Here is a 12094-nt window from a genome sequence, read left to right as displayed (position 1 = left end):
GCCTTCAATTAAGTCACCATTTATCTACTCTCTTCAAGACAAATAATTCTCTATTCAGCAAGGAATGTTCTTTGCTTATTTGGCCAAACAATTACCATCATATCTTTGGAAGCAAACAAAACACTATAATTTATATCGTGTAGATTACACACTGTAAAGCTCGATTTTGCCAGCTAAGTAAAGGATAATTTAAGGAGAAGTGGTGAAAACAAAATAGTAAGGTTGGGAGGGGTCGGAGAGCAACGCTTGACCAGTTGTGCCAATCAGTCGACCAACCAAAGCACTGTTGGGAATTGCAAAGTAGGAAGTCCTATTTTTGACTCTGCTGGCCTCAGTGAATAGTTCCTTGTTTTAAAAATGGGCATAATTCATTGCTACCTAATAAAGATGTTTGTTATGAAAATTAACGAGTCTGCAAAGTGTTTGGACGCCTCTAGAAGCCCTTCCTGGAGAAGGAAATGGCAACCCACTCCAGTATTCTTGCCTGGAGAATCCTGTGGACGGAGGAGCCTGGTGGGCTGCAGTCCATAGGGTGGCACAGAGTCGGACACGACTGAAGCGACTTAGCATCCATGCATGCATTGGAGAAGGAAATGGCAACCCACTCTAGTATTCTCGCCTGGAGAATCCCAGGGACAGAGGAGCCTGGTGGGCTGCCATCTATGGGGTCGCACAGAGTAGGACACGACTGAAGCGACTTAGCAGTAGCAGCAGCAGTAGCAGCATAAGCCCTTCCTAAATACAACTTGTAATTTCGTGTTCCTGCTCTCCGATGACATGCCACTCTTTATTAGCACTCCTAATAAATTAGTGACACCTTCTGCCACCAGAGGTTCACTTTTAAGGCCTCATAAAATTAATTAATAAGACGCTCCCTGGTTTAAGCGGGAGACTTTCCCTTTAGAAATGGGTATTAACATAACTGTGAAGGATGCGGAACAGTTGGGTCATCAAGAGGGAGGCGGCAAACAGGGCCCTGTCCCGGGGCACGAGCTCGAGCAGAACCCGGGCAAGCCCCGGACGGCTCACTCACGGACCCGATTTGGGCTCCGGGAGCCGGGGCGGTCCCGCTGGTCTCGGGGGTCCGCCGACCGGGCTCGCGGCTTTCCCAGCGGGGCTCGATTGCTTTCGCCTGGATGGGAAGCGGCCGGGCCGCGCCAGAGGCGACCCTACGGTGCCGGGGGCGGGGCGACGGCAACAAAAAGAAGTCAGGTAGGAGGAGAGTGTGCCGGGCGGGCGGGGCTCCCGGCAGAGGCGGGGACGCCAGCGGCCGGCCCGCCGGCAGCCCGGCGACCCTCCTCCGACCGCGCGCGTGCCCCTAGCAGCCCGAACCCGGCGCCTGGACCCGCACGGGCCCGCCCTCCGCCGCCCGCGCGGCCCCGCCCCTCTCCCGGCCCCGCCCCCTCGAGCTCCGGTCCCGCCCCTTCGCTGCACCGCCCGCGCGCTTCTTCTCGCGCTCCGGCCCTGCCCCCTCGCTCGGTCCCGCCTTCCGCGCCGCGCTCGCGCTCCGGCCCCGCCCCCTCGCAGCACCGCCCGCGCGCAGCGTCTCGCGCCGGCCGGGCCCGCCCGCAGGGAAACAGCCGCGAGAGCAGCGGCCGCGGCGGCCGGCACCGCGCTCTCATCCCCCGCCCCGCCTCGCTGCGGCCTCGGCGCCTTGTTCCGGGCCCGCGCTCCGGCTAACGTTCTCTCGGGGGCCCGGGGCCCGCCGCCCACCTACTGCCCCGGCTGCGAGCTCCCCAACCGTCGCGCTCCCTCCGTCTGGGCGCGCGGCCGGCCGCCTGCTTCCGGGGCGGGCGGACTGGGCGCCTGGTGCCGGCGGCCGCCGCCACAGCGCCCCCGGGAAGCGGAGGAGGAAGGAGAGAGGAGGCGGAGGCGGCCGCAGGCTGAGTCGCGGCCGGGATGTCCGGGCAGCCGCCGCCGCCGCCGCCGCCGCAGCCACAACAACAGCAGCAGCAGCAGCTCCCGCCGCCCCCGCCGGCGGCTGCGGCCCCCGTGCCCGGAGTCCTGCCGGCGCCCCCGGCCGTCAGCGCCGGCTCGTCTCCGGCCGGCTCTCCCGGCGGCGGCGGCGGCGGCGGCGGCGGCTTGGGGGCCGCGGCGGCCGCCCTGCTCCTGCACCCGCCGCCGCCGCCGCCGCCGCCGCCGCCCCCGGCCACAGCAGCCCCGCCGCCGCCGCCGCCCCCGCCGCCGCCGCCACCCGCTTCGGCGGCCGCCCCCGCCGGCGCGACCCCCGCTCCCCCGGGCCTCTCCGCGGGCTCCGGCCCGGCCGGAGGCGCCCCGGCCCCGGCCCCGGCGGCGGGCAGCAGCGCCGCGGCGCCCTTCCCGCACGGGGACTCGGCCCTGAACGAGCAGGAGAAGGAGCTGCAGCGGCGGCTGAAGCGCCTTTACCCGGCTGTGGACGAGCAGGAGACGCCGCTGCCGCGGTCCTGGAGCCCGAAGGACAAGTTCAGCTACATCGGCCTGTCTCAGAACAACCTGCGGGTGCACTACAAAGGTGCGGGGCGTGCGCCGGGAGCCGGGGCCCGCGGCTCGCCCGCCGCTCCGGGGCCGGGCTCGGGGTCCGCGGGGGGCGATCGAGGGAAGGGGTGGTGAGGGTTAAGGCTCCCTGCGTGTAGAGTGGGAGCTGGAAATCCCAGGCCGGGAGCAGGACACCTCGGGGGAATCCAGGATGACAGGACATAACTCGCTTTCTGATTGCCTTTTGAGATAAATCGTCGGGCCGGGATGGAGGAAATCTGTGGGTTCTCAGTTAGGTTTACATTGTTCTCCAGGTGGTGGTGGGTCAGGCGCTCTCTTACGTGGGGGGCGGTGGGAGGGGTGAAGAGAGGCACGATTCTGGGGTATTAATTTCTAATCAAGGGAGAGCAGGGATGTATAGGGGGGGAGGAGTGATCCGTGGGGGGGTTTGCCCCAAATTAGGCCAGAGATTTTCTAGGGGAGACGACAAAAGGACCGGCGACCGAAGTTTGTCGTCCGTGTTATGTCCATAAAAGCAACTGGAGGGTGAGAGAGGTTGAAACCTCAGGAAGACGTGTTGTCTTGGGGGAGCAGAAACGTACCACTACCGATTGGAAATGCCCTATATTTGTATGTTGGCGTTATATAAAGTCTCTTGGAAAACAGGATTTTTTTTTTTGTTTTTAAACACGTTTTTTAGTGTTTTAAAGAAAATTGGCTTCTGTTTTCCACCTGCAGTTAAAAAAAAAAAAGGCCTTAGGCTAGTGCTCTTGTGTCCCTCCTCCCCTCACCTATCTCTCCTATGTAAAACAAAGCTTTAAGCAGATTAGTTGTATATAAAATTATTAATTGCCATGGGAATTTTTGAAATGTAGCCCAAATTAATAGCATGCATCAAGTTTACATGTCTGGGGGGGGGGGTCGGAAATCAATCCATTATATCAGTCAATCTGAAAACAAATCCAGTTTTTTAGGCCCCAAACCTGCTGCTTTTACATTCAAAGCAGCCTCATTTTTGATTGGCTTCAAAGGGAGGGTCTTACTCAGATCCTAGTGACATGGATATAGAGGGTATAAACAACCATTGTGGTGAAATTCTTAAAGTTTACCGGACTGAAATTTGAGAAGAACCTTGATAAATAAGTTACTATTTAATCAGAAAGGAGAAATAGCCACAGAAATCTTCCAAATGATTTGGCAGCAAAGAATATGCACAAAAATAGGCCTTGTTGAATAGTTCTTCCTTTTATTCATAGATCCAGAGAACTTTCAATTTTAAATGCTATCTCTGGCTCTTAGTCTAAGTGACTGAAAATTTCAAAATACCAGACCTTTGTTTTTTTTATGTTAGGATGTTTTATTAATACCCTCCTCTGAAAGCTATTACTTTTGTGTTTTGTGTGAACATTGCTGTAACGAAGTGTTCGCTTCTGATCAGACTACCAGAATGCTTTTTGTTAGACTCGACAGAACTTGAAATTTTATGGTTGATGGTTGATAGTTAGCTTATAAAATCAGAGACAGAAGATACAGGGTATTATTGAACAAAGAATTCTAGCTTTCTGAATCCTGGCATCGTTTGTGATTTTAGGCATATTACCAGACAGGGCCTCAGTTTCTTCCTCTGAGTGATGAGACAGTTGAACTAGGGTTGGTAAGGAAATTTCCAGCTCTGAATTTCCATGGTATCTGAGATTTGTGATTATAGTTTATTTCGCACTGTAACATGCCTTGACTAGTTTGACTAACTCCTTTGACATAAAATTGTTGATTCAGGTCAGGGAAAAGTACAGCTTATGTGAAATTGGTTGGAGTTGGGAATATTTATGACACTGCTGTCTGGATTATTTTCCCTGTTGGCCTCTTGATTGCTTTCTGTTGTGTAATACTAAGATTCACTTTCTGAAACTTCACTGTTTTGTAAACATAAACCATTATTTTTGGAAAAAAAGATGTTGCTGTTGGTCATCTTTGCTCTCCCTTTCTCCTCCTCTCCTTTGTCCCTCCCTCCCCCTTGTCACAAGTGCAGTCCCTTCCCCGCTCTGCTTCGTCCTTGTTATTTTAATGTGTGCATGTGTGTTTTCCCTGTTGTTTTTCTGTGTGCCTTCTGAGTGGACCACGCGAGAAGTTACTGGGCATCTTAGCAGAGGAGAGAGGTGTCATAGGCAGTGGTAATCAAACTTCAAGGCACAAAATAACATTGAAAACTACTGTTCATAAAGTATTTTTTGCATGCTGTAAAATTTCAAAAGATTGAAGGTAGTTATTTTCCAGAATGGTGAGAATTTTCCCTACCTTTGAAAAAAGAGATCTCTTTTGCTCTGAATGTATTCTGGTTTGAAGATGTCGTTCTTCTCAGTAGGAATTAACTCTTTTTGGAAGCTGTGGGGTTCCTTAAGTGATTTGAGGGAATTGATGTTAAACAATGCCAGCCATGCAGACAAAGTTGATTAGATTGCAGGGGAATTGGGTGTGTTTACTCTTAAAATTTTTAAAAAGACTTCTTGTTTAGCAGTCATACCCCAACTGTTGAAATCCTTAAACATGGCCCCTTTTATTTTTAAAATTCTTGTTAGCTTTGAATAAATACAAATATGACAAGTTTAGACCTAGTTATAATGCTACGTTTATTCCAGCTAAAGCATTTTAACAAGTATGACAGAAGTTCTGACTGTTCTGGATGTTTCGGTTGCAGGTTGGATTTTTGTTTGTGACGTTACCACAGTCTGGATACTTTGCGAAGCTTTTTGATACATACACCAAGAGCATCTTACTGGATTTGGGTAGAGTGGTAGAGCTCTCGTTTAAGGCACGAGGCAGTGGGAGCACCTGGAAGCACCGCTCCCCACCACAGGCAGGCCGGGAGCGGAAGCTCGCGTTCAGACTCTGAACTCACTGTTCTTCAGTGTGTACGAGACGTAATTGTCTCAACTAGACAAAATCCAGTGATCACATTTAGAACTTTCTGGAGAACAGTTGACTTTGAAGAATAGTTGATGCTGAAAGTACTTCCTCTGGGGAAAGTGCTGCCGGGAGCACACTAATGCCATGGAAAAGTCCAGACACCTGGATTATACTGATTTAGGGCAGCTTAGAAGGAATGTGAAAGTTGGGAATGACAGGAAGAAGTAAATAGTGAGTGTCACCTTCTAATTGAAGCATTATTAACAGTAAGCAAATGGGTTGGACTTTTGGTTGCCCAGCTCCCCTCCCTCAGCATCACCAGGCAGCAGACCTCGAACACTCCCTAAATTTAATCGCCTAGCTAATTTCTTGCGCTTTAGGTAGAACAAATATCTCAACACATATTTGCTTGCTTACCAATACAAATGTCTTTTGAGATTTATGGGAGGTGATACAGAAAATGTTCTTTAAAAATCAAGGAATTTAAAAACTGAGTTTTTCTCTCCAAAAAAAAAAAACTTGCTTTGCCAAAATTTTGCTTTAAGAATGCTAGTTGAGGGGACTTCCCTTTCCATTGCAGAGTTGGATCCCTAATCTGGGAGCTAAGATCCCAGATGCCTTAGGGCCAAAAAGCCAAACCATAAAGAGAAGCAACATTGTAACAAATTCAATGAAGACTTTAAAAATAGGTCCACATCAAAGAAAATCTGTTTTGTTTTGTTTTTTTTAGGAGTACTTGTTGATAACTGCAAGAATTAAGTAATTCTGATAATCATATATATTTTTTTTTGTAGTGATGATTTATTAAGCAATTGATGTATATAGTGCTTGTTGAGAAGAAAATGGCACCCTACTCCAGTACTCTTGCCTGGAAAATCCCACGGACGGAGGAGCCTGGTGGGCTGCAGTCCATGGGGTTGCGAAAAGTCGGACACGACTGAAGTGACTTAGTAGCAGCAGCAGCAGCAGTGCTTGTCGTGTTTAGTCACTAAGTCATGTCTGGCTCTTTTGCGACCCTGTGGACTGTATAGCCCACCAGGCTCCTCTGTCCACAAGATTTCCAAGGCAAGAATACTGGAGTGGATTGTCATTTGTTTCTCCAGAACTACCCAACCCAGGGATTGAACCCACATCTCCTGTACTGCAGGCAGATTCTTTACCACCGACCCACCTGGGAAGCTCAACTGTCTATTTATTTAGCAAGCTTTTAGTGAGTATTTACTTTGTGCCAGGTTCTGAGCACTCAAAGGTGAGTAAGACACCGTCTTTGAATTCAAAGCGCTCAAAGGGCTTTGCGCAGTGTGCATATTGGGGAGGTGTGTTACCCAGTGCTGTGGAAGATGGGAGGGGGGTCCACTGCAGGCTGCGTGGGCAGGGGTGAAGCTGGTGGGTGAGGGACAGCCTCTTGAAGGGGATGAGGCCAGTGGTTAGTCTTAAAAGATGGATATGATAAGGGGAGGAGGAGGGGCTGCACATTACAAGGGAAAAGGCATAAACGACAGTGTAGAGGCGAGAATGATTCTAAATGTTTGGATCTGTAAGCAATATGGGGTTGTTGGAATGTAAGTGTGTGACAAGGAACAGCTGGGAAAAGATCCAGCAGGGCCTTACAGAATATTTCATTGAGCTTGGATCTTATTTTGTAGGAGATGAAGAATCATCAGAAGATTTTAAATAGGAAGTGACTGGCTCATTTTCATCTTTGTCAGATTACACAACTAATTGGAAGATGGATTCAGGGGCCATAAGACTGGAAGTAGCAGACTCATTCAGAAGGCTGTTGCAGACCATAGAAGAAATAAGGACCTGAATTGGTTAGTCAGTGTTGGGTGTAGAGAAAAAAAGACATACCTGTGATCTGTATTGAAATCACCCTGACAGGATACAATGGAGTGATTTAAAAAAAAAAAAGCCAGTGCTGGGTGTCTGGCCCTATTAGTTTTTTGCAGTGAATCGTGAAGTAAATGTTGATGGCAAGGAAATATTACAGTGTATTTAGAGATAAGTAAAAATGTGAACCTCAGCCATGTGATCTGACTTCGCGTAAACCAGCAGAAGCCAAAGAAACAGCATTAAAGAAAGAACAGCTAGTGGTCTTCTGGAGCCAGTGAGGCGCAGTATAAGCACGCAGCTGGAGCTCACGATTTCCCCTTGATTGTAATGTTAGGTGACTCAGCGACAGTGCTGGTTTCTGGTTGTTTTCTTCTCTTCCCTACTAGCTGGTTTATCCTTTTTCCTGTTTTAAACTCCCAAGAGCCTTTTCAGGTTGGCCTAGCTAATGGCCAACATTCCCAGTTGGACAGATCTTTTCATTATATGCTGTGGTGCGAATTGGTGGCCTTCTCGTGGGTGCTCGTCTGTGTTGAGTCACCTGCAGGGGTGTGATGTTGTTACGAAATGTCCTCCTGGCACAAGGGGAGTGTGGGCCCCCCTTGTTTCAGTAGGGACAGTGTGGGGGTCAGTTTCTCCTCGGAAGGGCAGGCATTACCACCATGGACGGGATCCTGGGGGAGAGGTCAAGGTCATGACCGACTTGGGAGTCACCGCTAGCTGGTGGTTGGAACTCAAGTGTCTGAGAGAGAAAGTAAAGTGAGAGGAGCAGTGGGCTGAGCGTGGAATCCTGAGCCAACAGCAACATTGAAAACTGGAGGGAGCCCAAGGAGGAGCAGTTAAGAGGCACCTGCACAGAGGGGAGGGTTGTGTCACAGAAGCTGAGCAGAGGAGTGGAGTGTCAGAAATGAGGAAGTGAACTTGAGCGTCAAAGGCAACAGACGGGTTTAGTGAAATAGGCACAGGAGAGTTTCCACTGGATTTGGAAGTTAGGTCACTGTGACCTTAGGCAGAGCAGTGTGAAGTGGGTGACAGGGGCAGAAATCAGGGTGAATAGAAGGGACCAAGCAGAAAGGATGGTGAATACAAATTATTCTTGAGGAATGTAGACGAGGAAGGAGATTAGGTGGTACCTGGAGGGGAATGGAGGATAGGGCCGATTTTTTGTTTTTTCTTTGATGTGGCTGGTATTGTGACTCACTGATATCTGAAAATGAGCTTGTAACGTCAGCATATACGATGAAAATCCACATAATCAAAATTATCCCCGAGAATCCTTTGGACAGAACTGTGTTAGAGACTACTGTATCATTTCTAAGTAGGTCTCATTTTACTCTGGTTGTGGGTATAAAACTGAAGTGACAAGTTAGGTGACAGTAGTAAATGTCTACAGGATTTAATGTGTTTTAACAAATAAGATAAATAGTAATGATACCTGGTTTTATTACCGTAAAGTTAGGGGAGAAAGGTCATTGTGCTCGCCACCAGCCCCCGTGCATCACTCACAGTGCTTTGTAACACAGAGGCATATGGTTTATGGAACGTGTATGCATTTTGGGGACACTGTGCCCTTATAGCTTGAAGGGAAGGAGAGTAAAGAGGAGAAAGGTGAAAATATGAGCTTGGGAGGCTGGCAGAGTGAGGACATGGAGGGAGGAAAGTGGTTCAGAAGCTGAAGATGCTTGGCCTTGAAGAAGGGAGAAATACGTACTGGCCCTTCGATAATAGTGAGAGAGGCCACCAGTTAGCAGTAAGGCAGCGGAGAGGAGAACGTAACCACGTATAACGGTGGAGCCCCACTTAAGTCCCGTTTTGTGAGACAGGAGGCGAGGCAGTTTGCTCACTGAATTCAGATAGAGGACTTAAAGCCTAAGGTGAACGGTGAGGGTGTGAGCCATGTCCCTCATTCTGAAGATGTCTGTGTGCTGTGGATATCGGTGGGGGTCCCTGCTGACATCATTTGTTCATAGAGGTGACTATTTGCAAGATGTTTGGACGTGTATTTGGCAAAGGCCAGCCGCCTGGTGCACAAGTGGGGAAGATGGCTTGTAACATTGATTTAGGCTGTGGTTTTGCTGCCTGTGATGGAAGGGTAGGCATGTGAGGGAAATCAAGACATTTGAGCGCTTTAAAATAATTACCATGTATATTGTCCTGAAAGAGGAAAAACAAACAAGAAAGAGTTCAGTGAGCCGAAGTTCCCTGGATTTTGAAGTGCAGAAGTGAGTTCTTTAGGAAGGGGAGAGGATAGGAGGCTGTGTCCTGGGGAAGACGTCGACCTTGCCGCTGTAATGCCAGAATTCAGTTGCTGGGAAAACCTCATGTTTTCCACAGAATTGCACACTAAAAGTAACAGGGCTTTTGGGGAAAATAGGGCTGGGGCAGACCACTTAAAACCTGTGGAACTTTGTAACCAGAGCACTACAAAAATAACAGTTCTAATAAAATACAAGCCTGGTTAAATTCCCACTCCCATGTGTGCCTGATATCACAGGCTGCTGATCCCTCCTGGCGTTCAACCCGTAGGCCTGGTCTTCCCTGTTAGCGATGTAAGTTCCTGTTTAATCAAAAGTAAGCAACTGGGGTTTCCCTGGTGGCTCAGTGGTGAGGAATCTGCCTGCCAATGCAGGAGACACGGGTTTGATCCCTGATCCAGGAAGACCCCACGTGCCTTGAAGTAACTAAGCCTGTGCACCCCAACTCCTGAGCCTGTGCTCTGGAGCCCGGGAGCTGCAGCTACTGGAGCCTGAAAGCTCTGGAGCCTGTGCTCAGCAGCAGGAGAAGCCACTGCGGTGAGAGGCCCTCTCACTGCCGTGAAGAGTGGCCCCTGCTCTCCGCAGCTACGGAAAGCCTGCGCAGCAATGCGGACCTGGCACAGCCAAAAATAAATAAATTAAAATTATTATTTTTTAAGGTGAACCTTAATACATGCATTCCCCCCCCAAACTTTCAACGTTTTATTTTGTACTGGGGTATAGCCAGTTGACAGTGTTGTGATCGTTTCAGGTGACTGGCAAAGGGACTCGGCCGTCCATACACATGTATCCATTCTCTCCCACCGCCCTCCCATCCAGGCTGGCACATAACATTGAGCAGAGGTCCACGTGCTGCACAGGAGGTTCTTACTGGTTATCCGTTTTAAGTATCGCAGTGTGTACATGAGCGTCCCAAAGTCCCTAACTATCCCACCCCTCATGCTGCAACCAGAAGTTTGTTTTCTCAGTCTTTCTGTTTTGTACGTAAGTTCGTTTGTATCATTTCTTTTTAGATTCCACATAAAGGGATATCATTCAGTATTTCTCCTTCTCTGTTTGACTTACCTCACTTGGTATGACGCTCTTTGGGTCCATCCATGTTGCTGCAGATGGCATTATTTCATTCTTTTTAATGGCAGAGTAATAGTCCATTGTATATGTGTTCCACATCTTCTTTATCCTTTCCTCTGTCGATGGGCATTTAGGTTGCTTCCATGTCTTGGCTGTTGTAAACAGCGCTACAATGAATACTGGGGTGCATGTTTTTCTTTTGGATCACAGTTTTCACTAGATCCATGCCCCTGAGTAGGGTTGTAGGTCATATGATAGCTCTATTTAAGGAACTTCCATATTATTCTCCACAGTGGCGATACCAATTTACATTCCCACACAGTAGCAGGAAGGTTCCCTTCTCTCCACACCCTCTCCAGCATTTGTTATTTGTGGATTTTTTGATGATAGCCATTCTGAGCAGTGTGATGTGATGTCTCATTGTAGTTTTGGTTTAGTACATATTTTTAAAAAATTACTTGAGAGAAAGGTTGGGGGGATCCCAGGATAGAATGTGAAATGTGACAAAGCAGTCTAACTATACTGCAAATATATGAAACAGTCTCAGGAAAGGAGGGAAAAGGTGCTGACAAGTTACTGGAAATCAGTGGAGTCTATAAAACTAAAAAAGGTAAATGAAAGTAGATAAGCGCCAAATTCTTGTTGATAAGCTGTACCTCAGGGGGATATGGGTTAACAGTTCTGATACTATTATCCACGTAAACTGGAATTTAACGATTAAATCAATGGATGGTGGACAGTAGGAGCTAGGTTTCTCAGCATTGAAGTGGTTAGAATGATCCATGTGGTAATGGATTAGAGTTGGTTGTTTAGTTTAATATTTACACAGATAATTACATAAATTATATAGATGTGTATAGCGTGTATACTGAAGTGAAAGTGTTAGTGTCCGACTCTGCGACTCTGTGGACTGTAGCCCGCCAGGCTCCTCGGTTCATGGGATTCTCCAGGCAAGAATACCAGAGTGGGTTGCCATTCCTTCTCCTGGCGTCTTCCCAGCCCAGAGATTGAACCCATGTCTCGTGTCTCCTGCATTGGCAGGTGGATTCTTTACAGCTGTGCCTGGGAAGCCCAACAGTGAGTGTACCTAGTATCTAGATCTCGGATTCTAATGCCATTTGTCCATAAAAGGAGCCAGGGCTGCTTAGAGAAATGACTGATTCTAGGACTGGGGCAGGAAATCAGCCAGATGAGCTTCCAGCATCTGCATAGCCAGAAAGTAACAAAAAATAAAAAAACACAAATGGAGGGGTATCAGAGCGCCAGAGCCGCCAACTGAAAAGCGCCCAGTGGCTGAACGGGGCACAGCTGAGGAGCAGGAGACACGAGCTGGCCTTGAACGGTAACCCGAAGTGTAAAACAAGTAGGCATGAGATGCATGAATCCATACGGATATAAACAGAGAAGTATTGCAGCACTTTTGGTCTGTGCTGCTGTTGAATTTTTCCCAGATGGCTTAATATGGTGGTTAGTATAGCAGTTTCTGAAGCCACCAAACACCAGGGACAATAGGAATACACTTCTGTAGGAATCCCAGCTCTTTTGATTTAGGTCCTTTTGTATATTGCTGAAATTTTCCC

At 48.7% G+C, this 12094-nt stretch overlaps 1 protein-coding gene across 1 annotated transcript in view; it reads left to right on the top strand.

Annotated features, from left to right (window-relative positions):
- Positions 1 to 1590: 1590 nt before the first annotated feature.
- RANBP9 (RAN binding protein 9) overlaps positions 1591 to 12094 on the top strand; it is a 72559-nt gene continuing 62055 nt past the window's right edge. The window contains exon 1 of the mRNA XM_025265889.3: positions 1591 to 2491. Within this exon, the coding sequence (XP_025121674.3) occupies positions 1900 to 2491 (592 nt within the window). The 5' untranslated portion in view covers positions 1591 to 1899. The remainder of the gene's footprint in view (positions 2492 to 12094) is intronic.

The sequence above is a fragment of the Bubalus bubalis genome, chromosome 2, assembly GCF_019923935.1.
Source record: "Bubalus bubalis isolate 160015118507 breed Murrah chromosome 2, NDDB_SH_1, whole genome shotgun sequence".
In the NCBI taxonomy this organism is placed as follows: domain Eukaryota; kingdom Metazoa; phylum Chordata; class Mammalia; order Artiodactyla; family Bovidae; genus Bubalus; species Bubalus bubalis.
This window is presented reverse-complemented; position numbering and strand designations above follow the sequence as displayed.